The sequence below is a fragment of the Anoplopoma fimbria genome, chromosome 14, assembly GCF_027596085.1.
Source record: "Anoplopoma fimbria isolate UVic2021 breed Golden Eagle Sablefish chromosome 14, Afim_UVic_2022, whole genome shotgun sequence".
In the NCBI taxonomy this organism is placed as follows: Eukaryota; Metazoa; Chordata; class Actinopteri; order Perciformes; family Anoplopomatidae; genus Anoplopoma; species Anoplopoma fimbria.
In genome coordinates, this window is record NC_072462.1 from 12,150,445 (window position 1) to 12,169,365 (window position 18,921).

The window sequence follows — 18,921 nt, forward strand, 5'->3', positions numbered from 1 at the left end:
AAACATCTTATTTGTATTGGATAATATATACTGTACAATAGAGTTAAATCTTAAGCACTCTAGAAACTTCTTTATCACTGATTTATAAAAAATCAATGTACTATACAAAACTTGCATGAGGGGTTTAGGTGTCTGATTCTCCTGCGAAATTGGGGTTGTTGAAAGCAGGCTGCAAGAGAAAAATGACACAATTTAGCATTTACACCAATAAAAACATAACCACGTGTTCACACAAAACCATAACAAGCTAATCAATAACTCACCACATCAACGGGAGTGGTTGTTCTGGTTGGGAGGCTCGGGAGGCTCAGGTCGCTCAGTTTATATCCCCGGACACTGAAGACGTAGAACAGCAGTCCAGCTATCAAGCTGAAAAACACGATGGCTCCAATGACAGCGCCGGCTATCACCCCTCCATCTGTACAAACGAATACACCAGATGTGTCAGCAGTGATGTTAACACAGTTTACATTTTCAAATTCTCTAAAGCCACTCAACATCCAAATATGTCATCAGCTGTACTTGAAAACCACTGGTAAAGAAAAGTAGAAGTTAAAGAAAATTGTATTCAGCACTTTGTCACACTTACTGCTGACACCTGGACCGTCGGTGGGGAAAACTGGATTACCGCCATCATCTGTTGTATAGTCTGAAAATAGGGTTTCACACAGAGAGGCTGTTAATCTGCTGCTTTTTAATTCCCAATTTGAACCTTTTCTACTGCATTTTACTATCTCTTAAGAGCTTTGAGAACCCAAATGAAAGCTGCAGAAATGAGTCTGCCGTCCCATACTCCAACCAAATGTCAAAGAGAGTTCCTTACACTGGCGGTGGCGGCAAGCAAAGCCTCTCTTCTGCAGGCAGTTGTTGTCATTCCAGCGTCCGTCCGGGTACATCTCCACACAGTTCTCCTCGTCCACGTCACCGGGGTGAAAGGCCTCATTGGGCTCACCTTGAGCCCAGTTGATGAAACCCAAAGACGTCCTATCCGTCCAGCCCCAGCCAACTAGAAAACCATACATACACAGTTCCATCATTAAAAAAAACAAAAACATTTTATTCCAAGTAGTCCTTGGGAAAAAAACAAAAAAAACCCCAATGGTATGATTGTTCCTTTGTCCATTTCTACACTCACAGTTGCGGTCCCTGGTGAGCCCGATCCATACGTTGTGATATTTGGTGTATTTGATGTTCCTGAGGAACTCCACCTCCGCTCTGCTGTGGACGGACACCAGATCTGCTTTGGCCGACGTGCAGTAGTGCAGGGAGTCCGGCCACGAGAAACCCTGCTGACCGTTGTACACGTAGTAACAGTAGCGGCCGTAGGGAATCCAGAATGGCAGACACTTCCCATCACCAGGGGCCGGAGTCGTCGGCGGTTTCTCTGAGAGACAATTTAAGTTACATCATCAACGCTTTAAGTTTTATACCTTAAATGAAGAAGAATCAAAGTTGGTTCACTTTGTGTAACAAACCTGAGGAGATCTTGCAGACGTAGGGTTTAGTTTGGTCACACCTGGTGTCGTTCCAGGTCCCGTGGAACATAGGTGAAGCGTGCATGCTCACACAGCCCTCATCCTTGATGTTGCTGGGCTCTCCTGGTCCCCACTGAGTGAAAAAAACTGGCCAGCCATCCGTCCACGTGTAGGAGCCATTTTCCTGCGTTACAAGAAAATGTAAGCTTGGGTTCAATCATTAAAGAGTCAGTTTACTGAAAAATTACAAATATTTTCACACATTTTTTTTTTTCCCCCTCTAAACTTTTTGACACGCTACATTTTCCATAAATGTAACGCCCGATGAAGACAAGCTATTCACAATTTCACAAAAAAAAGGTAAAGACTAAGATAAGGAAAATTCCCACAAATAAATGCAACTATGTCTCCAATCCCTTCAGATTTATCTTGTGACCCTTTGGAAGGTCCAAACAACTAAGCTTGTAACCACTTGACTAAAGTACCAAACTGTAAGTAGCTGCAACAATTAAGTCCAACAACACGTTGATGAATCAGTATGAACAATCTAACAATGTAATATATATTAAAATATTAGTCACTGGTATCTTTTTTTCTGCAGAATGAGCGCTTTTTCATTTCATACTTAATGTGCATCTACTGATTTTCCTTCTCTACTTATACTAACGGTTAGTGAGTTGTTTTGTCTGACCTCACACTTGATAGGTCAGATAGATCTGAAACTGAGTTTTCAGGGACTTAAAAGTATTTTTATTTTTTCCCTCACTGACAGCACCTTGCGCCTTAGTCCGATCCAGGCGTCGGCTCTGCCCTGCAGGACCACTCCAGCGACGAAGGCCTGGTCGTAGCTCATGTCGATGCTGGCCAGGTTCCCTTTCTGTTCCTCACAGGCCGCCTGAGCCGCTTCCCAGGTCAGTGGCTCCTCCACCAGCTTGTAGCAGTTCTGGTACCAGGAGATGTAGCCCTCCGGACAGGGGCTCTTGGTTGGGGGTGGAGGTTGTATGCTGCTCGCTGATGTGGAAGCAGATTAAGTAATGTCTATAAATTAGGCCTGAACATGGATTGAGCTGCTATATGTTTGAGATTATATTTGAGACTAAAAGGAAAAAAATGATTAACTGACATTTCTTCCTAGAGCAGACAAAGCTGTGATCCTTATGACAGCTGTCATCGTTCCACTTGCCACTCATCAGGGGGCCGTGAGCCATCGCCACACAGTGTTCCTGTGGAGAATGACAAGAGAGCGTCAAGCTATCTAAGTAGAAACTGGAGCTTTTTTCAAGCACAGAGTGTAGGTTTTAGTCCTGCCTGTTTTTTTCCAATTATGAATAATTCTGTAGTGTCAGTAAAGCATCCTCACTGTTCCTCCTGCATTGTTGGGCTCCTTTGTGTTCCAGTTGGTGTACAGCACCGGGCTGACCCCGTCACTCCAGGCGTACTGATTCTCCAACAGCAGATCCGACAGGCCGATCCATGTGGGAAGCTCCAAGTCCCTCAGGTAACTGGAGACAAAGTCTGGAGGAGAGGAGAGCATCAAAATATAGAGAGTAGTCTTTTAGACCCGGAGCCACTGGACTGTTAACTCCTCATAGATTTAGCTTACCGTTCTCGTACTGGTTGTCAATAACTGCCAGGTCTCCTCCTTGCTCTTTGCACCAGCTCCGAGCAAAAGACCAGTTTGCTTTAATGTCATTTTTCTGTCCTTTGAACATGAAGCACTTGTCCTTGAAACGCATCCAACCTGCAGAGAAGGAAGGTAAATAGGTTATATCAAAGTTCATAGATAGTTACAGGTTGTATATCAGTTACTACTTGATTAGTGTATGTCAAATAAACTACTTTTTATGCAATAATTATATTCAGGTTTGATTTGCTCATGTCCTGCTATCTGGACAGGACTTAAATCCCTGGAATTAAATACCTGATGAATCAAGGCACTGAACCAAAAAATGTCATACTGTATTATGTCATAAAAATCTATGTTAATTGATAAAAAATGCCATTAAATGTCATCAAAAGTCATAAGATAGTGTGTTTTAAAAATCCGAGTATAGTATAGAAGTCATAAAAGTCATGTATAGCATGTCGAAAAATGTCATTAAAAGTCATCTTATAATATATAGTAAGTCAGTATGTCATAAAATAATGTTCCAGTATAGCATGTTATAAAATTGTCCTAGTAGAGTATGTCATAAAATAAATCAAAAAAAGGTCATACTATATTATGTCAAAAAAGTCATAGTATAGCATGTCGAAAAAAGAATGGCATAAAAAGACATTGTATAGAATGTCGAAAATTGTCATGAAAAGAACTCATGATATATATATAAAGTCAGAGTATAGTATCTCATAAAAAATCTATTGTATGTCATTAAAAAGTCATGATATAGTATGTTATAAAAATGACCTAGTGTAGTATGCCGTAAAAGTCTTAGAACAGTATGTTGTAAAAAATGACGACTAGAGTACGTCATAAAAAAATGTTCTAGTATAGTATGTTATAAAATTGTCTTAGTATAGTATGTTACAAAGAAATCATAAAATTGTCACACTATATTATATCAAAAAAAGTAATGGCATAAAAAGACGTCATCATATAATATATATAAAGTCATGATATAGTATCTCATAAAAAATGGTATTGTATGTCATAAAAATGTCATTAAAAAATCATAATATAGTATGTTATAAAATGACCTAGTATAGTATACCATAAAAGTCATAGAACAGTATGTTATAAAAAAGGCTGACTACAGTAAATCATAAAAAATTGTCCTAGTATAGTATATCTTAAAAAATGACATAGAAAGTCTTATATAATATGTCAAAAATGTAGCTTAGTACTGTATTAAATGTACTGAAATGCACTGTGGGTGATTCAAATATAAGGCAAGTAGTTTAAATCACATTCAGGGGCCGCACAAAACCTTTCTAAGGGCTGTTGGCCAACAGGTTGCACTTTGAGTACCTGTGCTCTTAAATACAACATGCATATTTACCTACACATATAATGTATATAATGCTAATATTCAAAAAGTGTGTGTTACCTGCAGGGCAGTTGCCCTCCCAGGGCTGTGTGGGTGGAGGAGGAGTGTGGATGTCTCCGGGGAGCTTCTTACAGACGTAACCCGATCCGGCCCGACCACAGTTGGCATCATTCCATCCACCTTGACAAGCCAGAGTTCATTGTAAATATCACCAAAAGGAGTCCGTTCAGTAAAAGAGTTTCTGGCACAATAAATAAACAGATGAATGGAATTTAAATACCTTGATGTCTGTTCATCTGAACACACTGTTCCTCCCCATTGGCGTTGTTGGGCTCACCTGGACCCCAGTGAGTGTATGTCAAAGGGGTGTGGTCCACCCACCTGTGCAGGTAAAACAGACAAACCTTACACATCATAAAGAGAAAGTCCTCTCTGGAGCAGAATTCTACATTGTGCCGTTGCAGTGATTAGGACAGTAAAAATAAACTACTGTACAGACTTCCTTTCTCAGCTGCAAATTGGAGCATGCCCGGCTCAAATTGATGATGCAATGATGTTGATACATTATTTAGTTTTCCATCTTTGATATTGAATCAGTGACTCATCAAATCAAAGTTTTATCTAAATTTTGATTCTATCACTTTGAATCAGAAATGTCCTCATATTCCACTTAATGTGAGTGCTCTGATTTTGTCCTAGCACTTATTTTTTATTATAGAATTAATTTGAAATCTAATTTTGGGGAGATTTTCCCTTCAAATTCACCTCAGAACCAATCACTTGAAAATACACGTACCCGTATTGTCCACTCGCAATGCCAAACATCCTCAATCCAATCCAAGCTGAAGCAACCTCGCCCGTCCCCACCTGGAAGAATAGTACAACATGACACAATCATATTTCACTGGAACATATTCAAACATATTCTACTTAAGAAAAGGAGACGTACCATGCTGTTAACGTATGCCTGTTCGTTGTAGTCGTGGATGGAGACAAGTATGGCCTTCTCGTGGTAGCAGCGCATCGTAGCTGTATGGAAGTCCACTATGTCTGTGTCGTTGTAGTAGTAGCAGATGTTGTTGTTCTTCCTCCAGCCAGGGTTGGTACCACAATCAGGAGCTGATGGTTGAGATATGAAAATTGTGGGATTGCTAGCAGATAGAAGTGTGCACGCTATGGACACTACTATTTTGTGTTCCATTGTCAGGAATTTGACTGCAAAGGGCATATATATTTGACACTCAGAACTAGGACACTCAAAAATAATGACGGAGGTTAAATTTTAAGAGTGGGAGTAACTGTTTGTTTTACTTATTTATTATGAGTTTGTACAATTTTCAATAATTTACAATCATTTTCAGCTTTTTATTAGCATCCAAATGTGATTTGACATAAGAGTGTCAAAGTGCATTATGGCTTTGTTTTGTCCACTGTAAATTATAATTATCATTTTAGACTAGGGCAATCTGGTCTGAGATCTGTCTGCTCAGCCTGTGGACATTTTAATATGATATCCAAAAATGACTCTGCTCAAGTAAGGAAAGCATTACAATAAAGTTACAGCGCCACTCATTTTACTATTTCCACCTCTGATGCTGTTTTACTTGTGTAGTTCTTTCTCTACAAGAATTGATTTATGTTTGCGATACATTATTAATTAACCAGCCTTTATTTAACCTGACAGGCCCACTGAAATTAAGCGCATCTATTTCCAGAGAAATATTGCCAATCATGCTGAATGAAAGGTTTCAAACTCAAAAATTCGAGTGGAAGACCCTCAGCTCTAAACAAACACTAGGGAAACAAAAACTTGTTCACGCAGGTAGGTCTGGTGCATTGTGGGAACAATTTACCTGGGATTGGAGGTGGGGGCACTGGGGGCAGGATGGGGTTCTTTCCTTTAGTAATCATGCATATCCAGTCCTGGTGAGCGTCACAGTTGAGGTCGTTCCACCACGAGTGGGTCCCGTTGGTGCTGCTCACCATCTCTACACATTCCTCGCGGCCCTCGTGGTCGTTGGGCTCCCCGGGACCCCAGTTGGTGTGCGAGAGAGGTGTGCCATCGCTCCAAGAATAGCCTACAGAGAAGGGAATGATCATGAGGTGTTTGGGGGTTTTTTTTTGTATCCCAATTGTCTTCCACCAGGGTCCATTCTGTGAATCACACATTACACCAACCTCCCTCCGTAGGGTTGTGCTTGAGGCCGATCCACTTGCTGCTTGCTTTGCTGTATAGAGCTAGGAACTCTTCCTCCTCCTGGATGTGGATGCTGACCAGATCAGCTCCTCTGGCGACACAGTCCTCGTGTGCTGCTCCCCAGCTCTTCTTCAGGGACCAGTCCACATTGTGGAAGAGCTGTAATAAATCAGCCAATAAATCAGTACTTGAAAATCGACCGCCAACCTAAAAAAAATAACCCTGCAGAGAATCATGATTTTAGCTGTTTAATCTGCTTCCTTGTATACCCGGTAACAGTTTCTGAAGTGAGGCAGAGCTGACCACCCATCAGCACAGCCCTGTGCAGGTGGAGGAGTCGGGGGCTTGGGGGGTGGGGTGATGTCGGGCCTGGGTTTCTCACAGACGAAGGCGTGTTTCTCTAAGCACTGCGTGTCGTCCCAGAAACCACCGATCAGACCCGTTGTCATGGCCACACAAGTACCATCCCCGCTATCTAGAGACAAAAAGTTGTGTTTGCAATGTGTATATTCTGTATTATCCCGTCCAGCTGGTATAAGGGCTAGCGTTAGGTCTGTACCTGGCTGGTCTTTGTCCCAGTGAGTGAAGGTGAGCGGTAATCCGTTGTCCCAGAAGTAGTCGACCCCTCCACTTGACCCTCCATAAGCACGCAGGCCGATCCACCACATGCCAGTCTTTCCCGACAGTGTGACTGTAAAATGTGACTGCTCATAACTGCAGTGAAACACAGAGAGACGGATGAATCAAAAACTATAGCCAACCAGGTTGTTGCATTATGATGCCAGAATCTTTACGATGCTAAATATGCCACCATTATTAATTCATCTCGTCATTTTTTCCAAGTTAGAGTTCAGATATTTGGCAAAGAATATTCTCCTGGGAGAAGACTGAAGAGAAAAACCATTTAAATCATACACACTCCACATTACACACACCAATAAAAGGGTGAGGGCAAAGGTTAAATCAATACAAGTGTGCACCTACAAATAATGTGCAATGTCCCGAAAAGTAGAACATAAAGAAATCTGAGAAAGGGAGAAAACATTTTGTTTTATAAACAGACTTTGTCTGCAAGTAAGGTAGTTAAATTAAAATCTGAATAAAAAATGAAGAAACTGAATGCATTTATCAAAAAGTGAACAATATATATATATAATTTAAAAACTTAGAGTTTTTCCTTTAGAGGATAATAGAGGAATGGCGATAGGTTGTCACTCACATGTCTCCGATGTGCAGCAAGAAGCCGTCCTGCTCTTTGCAGAAATCCTTAGCCTCCGACCAGCTCATGGTGTTCTCCTCCATCAAGTAGCAGGCGTAGCCGTATGCATCCCAGCCCTGACACATATCACATACTCGTTACACAACATACACTATAGCTGTCTTTCAACAGGCATCATAACTTGAAAAATGTAATGTTAGGTTAGAGTTTGTCCTACCTGAGGGCATCCGTACACAGTGGGTTTTACAGAGGGCACTGGATAATGTGATTTGGGCATTTTGCATATGTAGGTATTGAGCTCCGTACAGGACACGTCGTTCCATCGTCCAGTCTGAAACAGATATGAAATAAACAATCAAAGAATGAATAAGGATACACTTTGGTTGAATTTTGTAGTTTAAACTGTATGAAACTGGTGTGTGAGACTATTTTTCTTTTCTTCTCACCTGGTGTAACATCTCAACACAGTCTTCACTGAACCCATCGTGGTTGTTTGGCTCCCCTGGAGCCCAGTAAGTGAAGGTCGTCATGTGTTCGTCAGACCAGGTGTACATACCAGGCACTACCAAGTCAGTCAGACCAGTCCACACATCATTGGTAGCTGTAAAAGTCAACCCCGAAAAATAAATCAATTAGCTTTCTTCATGTGCTTTCTTTTTCATTTTCCTCTCAAAGGTCACCCGTAAATGTATTATGTTGGAGTGTATAAGAGATCATTTTAATGGACTTTTATTATCATTAAACTGGCTTCCACCAACAATTTTCCTAGATTCATACCCATGTACAGGTAGCTTTCCAGCCAGCTCTGCTCCGTCATCGAGAGGATGGACACGAGTTCAGCACCCTGAGCCCTGCAGGCCTGCTGGGAATCATGCCATGTCTTTCTGTCTCCAAAAGGTTTGTAGCAGAACTCTCCAAACTCATACCAATCAGGCCCTGAACACCTCAGCTCTGTAGCACAGAATTCAGAATCAGTTCGATCATCATGAATTGAAAAATACACAAAAAAAACACACGTTTTTTTATTTATAAAATAGTGTCTGCTCAGAGGAAAGAGAATTAAGGAATTGTAAAATGCATCTCAACTCACCCCCATCTGCAAAAGTGTAAGACACATCATAGTTTCCATCATATCTGTGGAAAAATAAACGTGTTTTTGAATTTGCCTTCAAGGACTGCCCTGCACAAAGAATAGGGATTTGGTTTGAATCTCGGATACTAACTGTAATGAGGTGATGCCATTCCTGGTGGAGCCGGGATAGAAGTCCTGCCCCGCAACTTTCAACAAAGTACAGTCTCCTCCATTGTCATTTAATATCACTCCAGCATGGATGGCTGCAGCACAGATGTTTGAGTCCTGTAAAAGGAGAAAGAGCAGAGAGATGAGTAAATATTTATATCAGAGAATCAACACTGTACGGAGCTTGTGATACAGATAGGACAATACACTGACATACCCCACGATACACTGAGGTGCCGTACACTCTGTGATCAGCATTGGCACAGCGTGCTGGACAATGGACACTGAAAAAAAACACATGAGAATCAGTTGCTTCTGTGTGTATTATGAATGGATATATCACAAAAAATTACTTTATGGCAGAGAATACAAATACTACATATAATATGCACAACATCTCTGTGTTTGAAAGTGGTATTTCAGGTTTTACTCACGTCATTTTTTCATTGGCAAAGTTGAAGTTGGGCTTATTGGCGCATGTGATTGCATCTGTTGAACCATGAATTTTGAATTATTGACCATCAGGGTTTATGTGTGACAGTATCACAGTGGACCGATAATAAAATATATTTTCTTGGAATTTGGACTTAGATGTAAATTGGTTTTCTTACAGTCCGGTGTGCATCCTAACACGTCGAAGCGAAGGCCTGCCTGATCATTGAACTCCAGCGGGAGGATGCGGACGTACTGAGTTGACACAGGTGTCCCCAGCAGCTGAGTTACAGGACTGTCTCTGTCTGTTGCGCCTGGGAAAAACTGGAAATGATGGACATCAAAATGACTGTTCTCTGTCTTCACAGTTTGCTTTCTCTGTAATGTTCAAGTTTTGTCAGGTGTCGTCTCTGCTCACTTACCTGCCCGTCAGCAGTGTAGTCAGTCCAGGTTGTTCCATCCATACTGTGCTGGATCTTGAATTTGGTAAGCCAGTGATCGTTATGAGGACAACCCTGGATTACTATTCCTGTTACTTTCTTGGTTTCGCCAAGGTTCACCTGGATCCAGCTTGAGGTTGCTGAAGGACAGTACATTAGATTTAGTATGAGGATAATGTAAGGATTCCAACTCAACATCAAATAGAGATGTAAACCCTTTCTTCACCTCTAACCATCTATTAAAAATAGTATGACCCCTGGGTTGCTACGTACCGATTCCTGAAGGCATCCAGCAGGAATTTCCATTCAAACGGGCTTTGCTGGGAGTGAAGGCACCAGTGGAGGAAGAAGCGGAGAGCTGACTGTCCGTGATATTTCCATCCTCGACTCCCAGGCCGTGCAGACACACTGCGAGCAGCCAAATCGCAAAAGCAAAACATTAACCTTCAGCTGTGATTGTAACAAATTCAGGGCGATTTTTGATACTCCAGTAGACATAGAGTTTGGATCTTAAACTACTTTAATGAATCAAAGAAGAGGAAGAGCTCACCTTTTTGTTCACAGCTGTAGACGATCTCAAGGTATTTGGAGACTGTGGGACAGGGATCCACCTCCGTATGGGCGTAGATAAAGCAGAACTGATGGTTGTCACACCTCTTTCTATATTGAGGAAGGATACCTTCAACAGTGCAGCTTCCTACAGAACAGAGATTACCATTTGGTTAAACATAGATCAATCTTTACTTTTTAATTTGATATGATTCACAGAAAACATCTATACACATTGACAGAGTGATTTTTGTGCATCACCTCCTGTTTCACCCAAGTGTGGACAGATGGTGTCACTTTTTCGTCCGAAGAAAGCCGACTGGATGTTAATTACACTTTCATGTGGACAGTGAAGGACAGCAGAGGAGTCCTGGCACACCAGCGCCGTCATGAAACCTGCAGCAGGGAGATTCCCACATCAAGAGTTAACATGATGACAGATTCATTGCTGTTACATGTTATTTGCTCATCAAAGTATATTCCTTTGTTGTGATTTAAGAAGTGATTGATTCAGAGGTATTGTTACCATCATGAGGTGGAGGAGGCTCAGGTGTGTTTCCTGAAAGGAAACGTGAGTAAAGTGTTAGACACATGTATAAACACCCTAAATATCTGTTTGCGAGTGTCAACAACAACAATTAAAGAGACACATCTCACCTTTCCGTTTGCATATGTATCCTCTTTTGTACTGACAGTTGTCATCATTCCAGTAGCCGTTGTTAATGATTATAGATAGGCAGTCTTCACCGTAGTAGTTGTCGGGATTACCTGTGAAGAAAGGGAATTCAGTTGTTGTTTCTTTGCAAGACAATAATCCTTGTTTGTTTGTTTGTTTCTCAAAGAAATTGTGCCGAATATATTTGGCTTCAAATGTACCTGCATTCCAGCGAATGTATCTGAAAGGATCACCATTTGACCACTCCCAACCGCCCTCAGTGACAGAGTCATGACCACCCATCCACAAAGAGATACCTGTGGGACCCAACTGGATTACACCTGAGAGAAAACCACAAAAAAACAAAATACGGTGAGCCAAGGTCGGTAATAGATCCAACAAAGTTTCTTTCTATCAGATAAACTTTATGAAATGAATAAGGATGAATAAGTAAACAATGATAGAAACAAATTAAATCGGGAAAAGTGCAGAAGAAAAAGACAAAATCACATGTCAGAATATTCGAGTAAAAATGTAAAAGCCATACCTTGTATGAAGGCCTGTTCGAAGGGATCGGTGATACTGACGAGGTCTCCTCCCTGGTTGACACAGTCGGCTCGAGCCTCGGCCCACGGCCTCATGGACAGGTAGTTAAACTGGTAGCAGTAGTCGTTAAAAGGATCAGCCATCCAAGAACCGCATTTCTCATTCCATCCTGTGACACAACAAAACAGCCCACATATGAAAATGTCAAGATGAATCAAAGCCGTCAGTTTCAGATAATTTGTGAAGTGTACTGCTCAGTGTAGTATGAAGGTAACCTGGTCCAGATGTTGGCGGCTGGGGAGGAGGTCCTTGTCCCTTGCCTATGGACAAACAAGAACTATAAGATACGGTCTGTTCACAACACAAGAGACACTTAAATAAAATAAACAGCATATTGAACCTTTTTTGCAGATAAATTCCTTTGTAGCGGTGCAGAAATCATCATTTAGTTTCCCAGCGTCGTGGTCATCCATCCCTCTGAGGTGCACACAGTCCTCGTTGCCCTCCCAGTTGTCTGGCTGATTGGCCGCCCATGGGAGGAGGTCCTGAGATCCAAAGAAAAAGAAAACAACACAAAGTCACGATGAAACATGTGCTACCAGATCACCACAAGAAGGTACCCTTCATTTCCAAATGCTTGTGATTATGGGGATGATCAAGATGATTATTTGATTTCTTGGTGTCAAAATGAGATCATATTACAGTTATGTGCTTCACAGAATATGTTCATGGTTTCATCACTTACTGCAGGAGTTCCATCGGTGTATACAAACTGGTTTTCAACATTGATATCATTCAGACCCACCCAGGCTACCCCTGGCATGTGAGCTGAAGATACAAGACAAGAACATCAAGCTAATTTTAATTTCAAACAACATTTAAATATTCCAATGACGTATTATTTCACGATTATGGTACAACCAGAGTGCTTTCTTTGCTGCTCACCAGTTATGAAACTCAGCTCTTCCTCTGAGTGGAAGCTGACAAGGTGGCCCTGCTGTTTGACACAGTAAGCCTCAGCTTCCTGCCAGTTTTTTACCGACTCAGTCTCAAAATGATAGCAGAAGTCCCCATACAACAAATATCCAAGGTCACAGTGGGAGTCTGAAACAAACAAAAAAAATATATATAACAGTTATCCACATGTCTTTAGCTAGATGGTATGTGAAGAGGAAACATCAAGTCTGACTAACCAGGAGTTGAAGTTGGTTTGGGGTTCTGTCCACCTGTCATCTCACAAATGTAACCCAGGCTCTTGAAGCAGTTGGTTGTTTCCCATTTGCCTTCATAATTTCCTGGAGGAGAACATACACTTCTGTTGGTCTTGCAATGCCAGCCTCAACTGAAAACAAATAAAAGTTAATTTAGGGCTAGAATGGCAGAGTATAAATTCTACCTGTGTAGATTTGTCCACAGTCCCAGTTGTCTTCTGTGTTTTTGGGCCAACCAGGACCATAGTTGGAAAAGGTTATCGGTGTTTTATCCAGCCATTTGAAATCCCCGTCCTGGTCCTTATCTGGTGACATCACAAACCGGAAAATAAATGAAAAGGGCAATTTAACAAATTACATTTATCGTTTAGAAAACGAGAGATATTTGTAATATTTTATTATAAGCCATTTTTTTGTGTGTAGAGTACCTGATAAACCGATCCAGATGTCAGGAATGTCCACATGGTGAAAGTCTGGAAGGTTCCCATTTATGTAGTACTGTTCTTCTTGACTGCACACGAGGAACGGGAAAAAAAAGACAGACAGGGTAAGATTTCTACTTCTCGCTCAGCTTCTTAGTTTTTAGTCTTTTTTAGCCCATTGTTTTGATTTCCTGCCTGAAGCAGGCAGCTGCTTTCATTTATATGTGACTGGCAAAAACATAATCTAGTCATGAAGTCAGCAAAAAAACTCAGTAATGTCCTTAAAATGGTCTTAGATTGATATTTAGGCTGGTGGTCATACCAGACCAAGCAGCACTTAAGAACATAATTCTTTCGTCAGACCTTTCTTCTTTAACAGCACTTTATTTGTGTTACACAGAGTCCGACGTGCTTCTTTCAAATGACCTTTAATGTATGTATATTATTTAAGACTTTTGTGTCTAAACAAGTTAAATTTCTTTCATTTTAAATGTAAAATGTTTTCCAGTTCTTATTCATCTGTTGCAATTCTTTAAATGACACTTCAAATGCATGCTATCTTCCTACCACTTTTATTTTATTTGTAAAAGGTTTATAGTCTACATAGTCTGTTTGAAGTGTGATATACAAAACATTTATATTATTATTAAGTCTGTTGCAGCAAAATCCCTCAGTGCAAGGATACTTTACTTCTTATGAATTCAACTTTTCATTTGTGCTATTTTTTCTTTTAAAAAGTGACATCATTTGCATAAATCCCTCTTTCCTACCTGTTTATAATCAGCAGGTGGGCCCCGATATCAGAGCACTTGGTGAGGGCATCGTGCCAGGTGGTCAACAGATTGATATTACTGACGGTCCAGTAACAACTGCCAGCGAAGCTCAGCCAGCCAGCAGGGCAGATGGCTGGAGGTATTAGAGAAAGAGCAGGGTAATGTTAGATCTTTATTGAATTATTGTACTTTCATGATGAAAATAAGAGATATAATATTTGCATATTTCCAAAACAATCCAGCTTACTGTTCAGAGCTCGTTTACACATGTAAGGACGCTCATATCTGCACACATGGGATCTCCATTTCCCAAATTCATCTGATGAATCTTTGATGATTGCAGAACATGCGCCGGCCTGTGTATCACTGTGGGAGAACTTGTGTTTAAAATCTTGATTGCAACAATAAATAGTTCAATTTAAATGACACAACATTAACAACATGGTATCTTACCCTGAGGGTTCATCATCAGCCCAGTTTGTGTAATCCCCTTGTAAAGCATCGGACCAGGTGTACTTAATGTTTCCTGCTTCAACTTGACAAGAAATCTTGTTGCATTTCTGGAGGAAGAAAGCTCATCTTCACATGGATGTACTCAGTATTAATATACAATATTAAACAATAAAAAGCCAAGTGAACTTTTTTTAATGCCACACTATGTTCCTCTCACCAGTGTGGAAAACCCAATCCAGAGGTCGATGAATGATGGGTCCAGTGTTCCTGTGACAAACTGCTCCTCATCTGCGTTGGCAATGGACACCAGGTCTCCTCCTTCCTGCACACAGTCGAGTCTCGCTAACGACCAACTCTTCCTGGTTTCCGCTTTCAGCTTGTAGCAGTTGGAGCCGTACTGTATCCAGCCGTTTGCTAAGTCACACTGTGGGACAGGATTTGCTAAAGAGCAGAAAATAAAATATGTCAGACCCTCATGATCCAAAGAGACCATACAGTATCTGATGTGAGCAAATTTTGTGGTGAGATTTAGTCATAAATGAAAATAATAAAAAATATTGTGGGTTTTGAATGAATTCAAAACTTTAGAGGACTCTGAAGTATCATTCCACAAAAAATTAATTTAATTTTTGTTATCCACGCTGGGGAGATTCAAGTTTCAGCTCCACAGCTTCACAAAACAAAGTTAACATCTAAAACAATACTCACGCTAGTTATTGGACTTACCGTTGCTGTACTGGCAGATATATTTCCTCCTAACACCGCAGTTCTCGTCATTCCACTGCCCAAAGCTTGATCCCACCACCTGAGCACAGTCCTCTCCCGGCTCGTCGCCCCAGTTATCAGGCTGGCCTTGCATCCAGTATCTGAAAGAGGACAGAGATCATTTTGATATGGACACTTTTTGTGTTTTTTGATTTACATATGAATGAACTTAATGCTTTTTCTGATGCTGGAACAGAATTACATACGATATGTATTCTATAAAAGTGCTCCCATCACTCCACTCCCAGACTCCCTCTGACACTTCGTCGTTCAGGCCCATCCAGTAGATCTCTTGGCCTATTTGCGTCCTTACCCACAACTAGAAAAGACAAATAAAAATACATTAACCCGTAGTGTGAAATATCATATTTTGTTTGTGGTGCCCCTGTTGTGTGCGTGTCGTCTCACCCTCTCATGAATGTTCTGAATGCTCATCAGGTTGGCGGTTTGCCCCAAACAAAACACATTAGCATCCATCCATGACTTTGTGTCAGTTGAAAAGAAGTAACATTTACTCTCATACTCCCTCCAGCCTTGCTGACACTGGCTATGAGCTGAAAACATGGCAGTACAACAAACTGTTAGTGTGAACATATTTGATAACAAACATGATATTTTGAATAGAAAAAAAGAAATACAAAAGAGAACCACAAAAATATGAGGCAGAATATCAAAAATACTACTCTACTCACCTTCCTCCACCACTATTCTATATAAGACACTAAGATTAGAGTTTAATGGTCAATTAAATACATATTAAACAACGCTCTTTAAATCCCAATTTAAATTTACATTGCTTTGAATTTTGTGTAAATCTTGTGTTTTGTTAAAAGAATACGGACATTGGTAGAATTAATGCACCATAACGCAAATTTAAAGATGGAAGAACATCTTTAAGTCGGCAGGAATGGCAGAATGAAAATACTGTGATTACTTTTCATGTTTGATAAGTAAAAAAAGGTTGATGTGAAATTTCACAAGCTGGTGAATCATTTGAATGCCCATCAATCATAAAAGTCCCATGACAGATCCACAGTCCAGCCATGTCAGTCAACTCTCATACAAATCTTTGGATAATGTTTGACTTTAACAGCTTCCACAGGACACTATAGAATCACATGTTTTGCACGCATCTGTTATGAGTTTAAAGACCACAAGATGCAAAGTTGAACCACCCAACAACTGACTCCCCATCTGAAACAATGTGCCAACACGCAGTGACAGTTAAGAAAAATCCCACATTAGTGCCTAAAAGACTAAACTATTACACTCTTCAGCTTGGATGACCACTGATACAAATGCTTCAGAACATTACATATACTACAATCAACTGCAATTTAAATTATTTCTTAAGTATACATTTTTTTTCTAAAGGTAGCAATAGAAACGTGTCTAGAGACCTTTTCTTCACATTATTAAGGTAAGCAGTTGATTTTATTAGAAATGACAGAAAGTAAATAAGTTAAACATCAAATAACTAAACTAATAAGTACTAAGGTTTAGAAATGACCTGTACAATTTATGGTTTATTTATTCTGAGTGTTATCTTTTTAAACCCATGTTATTATTTTATGCCAAATCCAATTTTCATTCAACAATATTCAGGTTCACAAAATCTCTCGTGTCCATCAGGTGCTCCATATAATTAAAAAGTACAGCACTAAGTCATAAAATCATTGTCGCCGACAGCTGCCTCACAACAAAACACACATTAAAAGCACAATTTCAGTTCACATTTCCTATGATTTTGACTCAATGCAACACTTAATCTTTATTTTGAGGATTCCAAAACTAAAACCGGTGCTCTCAGGTTCATATCTTGACCTCCCCAAAAATGAAATTAAAAAGAGACTTACTGCAAGCAAGGAGAGCAGCGAAGCTGAGCAGCTGCAGAAACATTCTTTGTGTTCTGTCCATTTTTTATTTTTCTATGTTCACTCTAAGGTGTGTTTCTACGCATCCTAATAGCACTAAGTTGAACCTGGTAGTGTGTGTGATGTCCTCTAGCTCCCAGTTATCAGACCTCTGAGCATCATCTCTCTGGTTCAGCTCTTTTCAGCATCCATCCAGGGTCCAAAGACTGAACGCAGTAAAACACAGATGACAAACACTTGACCTCTTGAATCATTTTCTACGTTACAACCTACCAGTAGTTTACCACCAAACAAAACGTAAATGGTTAAAAACAAAGTCGGCTATTTTGATATCGCAATGTGCAATGTTAAGGATAAAACAAACAATAGAATTTCATATAACCAAAAATAACCATTGATAATAAACATGAATTTGCAATAGAAAATGGACATGCTTTCTAAGGTTAAAAAAACAACAATTAATGCATTATAATGTAAAACTGCTTGAATGGGTTTTATAAATAAAATGAACCTACCTAACCAAGAGATTAAAAGGCTGGACATATATAAAAATGTCTGTAAAAACCTTTGTAAAAAAACTGTAAGAAACTGTAAAAGGGTCCAGTTCAATCTCGCAAATTTCTGATTCACTAAAAACCACGTCTATAGAGGCTGCTAAGATGTTTTCTACATTCTATCATATTCACTCCTCTAAACTACAGTTTAACAAGCCGGTCACAGGTCAGCAATAGTGTGCTGAAACCACTCGAACCACTATCCAAACAAGCACTTAACGCAATAGATTAAAAAAAGAAAAAAGAACTTCCATCACGGCCAAATTAAAGAAAAAAAGTATCCAATTTTTGGGGGGGAATTGGGATGATCTAACAGAATATGGGAAATTGTTCTTGACATTCAAAGTCAGAGGAGATTGCTTTATTCAGCAGCATAAAAGTGGCCTGGTCTGTCTCTCACTTATAGATCTTTCAGTAACCAAATAAAACAATAGATGAATAATATATATACATGTCAGCCCTAAACTCTCTTTACTGCTGCTACTGTATCTTTATGTCCTGCTTGTTTGTGATGTTGTTCTTTATGCATACATGTCTCTACTGCTTTTAACAACTGTGTCTTTTTCTAACCTTTAACCTGCTTGACCTGTTTCTGTTTTGATGTATTTAAGGAAGTCTTTTGAAACACCTTTGCGAGAGACAACAGATGAAAAATAGCCTTTTGCCGAATTCTGGCATTTTTTATAACCTGTGTATTGGTTGATTTGCACTGTTCCTTTTCTCAATTAAACTAAATAATTATTATTGAAAATGGTAGAAATTTTATGTGCTCAAGGCCCAAAGAAGTCAAACCACACAGAACATAACAATAATAATGCAAACAGACAAAAGGTCACACATTTTGTTTTCTTGAACATGACAAACTGTCAGCGTTTGTAAACAGGAGCTTCAGGCATCTATAAAAACCTTAAAGACGTGTTGATTATAGTGTGGCGTGCACATTACATTTAACACAGTGAAACCACAAAGTCCAGAAGACTTTAAACATTTAAACAACCACATCGTAAACTTTATACTGCCAAACCTCCTCCTCAAACTGTTACTTTTTAACTGGGTTTGATATGATGTTACAAAACAATAAATGCAAATTTGATATCAAATTCTCATTTACACGTTATATTGCTCTGCA

General features: G+C 39.9%; 1 protein-coding gene across 1 annotated transcript; it reads right to left on the bottom strand.

Moving 5' to 3' along the window:
• Window positions 1-124: 124 nt before the first annotated feature.
• Window positions 125-17,263, bottom strand: LOC129102365 (macrophage mannose receptor 1). The gene is made up of 50 exons (XM_054612482.1): window positions 17,221-17,263; window positions 15,773-15,918; window positions 15,571-15,683; window positions 15,326-15,465; window positions 14,817-15,040; window positions 14,600-14,706; window positions 14,394-14,512; window positions 14,144-14,279; window positions 13,380-13,462; window positions 13,137-13,256; window positions 12,934-13,035; window positions 12,686-12,844; window positions 12,486-12,568; window positions 12,141-12,285; window positions 12,016-12,060; window positions 11,742-11,909; window positions 11,416-11,535; window positions 11,197-11,307; window positions 11,066-11,098; window positions 10,801-10,935; window positions 10,541-10,687; window positions 10,264-10,398; window positions 9,973-10,130; window positions 9,730-9,874; window positions 9,553-9,607; window positions 9,336-9,402; window positions 9,102-9,235; window positions 8,969-9,012; window positions 8,656-8,829; window positions 8,325-8,479; window positions 8,096-8,209; window positions 7,879-7,994; window positions 7,219-7,373; window positions 6,929-7,134; window positions 6,641-6,818; window positions 6,316-6,540; window positions 5,412-5,581; window positions 5,259-5,329; window positions 4,743-4,843; window positions 4,523-4,642; window positions 3,079-3,216; window positions 2,836-2,990; window positions 2,599-2,698; window positions 2,251-2,486; window positions 1,476-1,659; window positions 1,136-1,384; window positions 824-1,006; window positions 590-649; window positions 264-418; window positions 125-169 (listed from the first exon to the last, which is right to left on the bottom strand). The coding sequence occupies exons 1-50, from the start codon at window positions 17,261-17,263 to the stop codon at window positions 125-127; spliced, it is 6,507 nt and encodes a 2,168-aa protein (XP_054468457.1).
• Between the last annotated feature and the right edge of the window lie 1,658 nt (window positions 17,264-18,921).

What these genes read in the sequence shown, in the direction of transcription:
- LOC129102365 (XM_054612482.1), bottom strand. Translation starts at nt 17,263, where the DNA reads ATGTTTCTGCAGCTGCTCAGCTTCGCTGCTCTCCTTGCTTGCA. An exon ending in CAAACCAACTTCAACTCCTG is followed by an intron (nt 12,845 to 12,933) that starts GTTAGTCAGACT and finishes TGTTTGTTTCAG; the next exon opens with ACTCCCACTGTGACCTTGGA. An exon ending in GCACCTCAGTGTATCGTGGG is followed by an intron (nt 9,236 to 9,335) that starts GTATGTCAGTGT and finishes CTCCTTTTACAG; the next exon opens with GACTCAAACATCTGTGCTGC.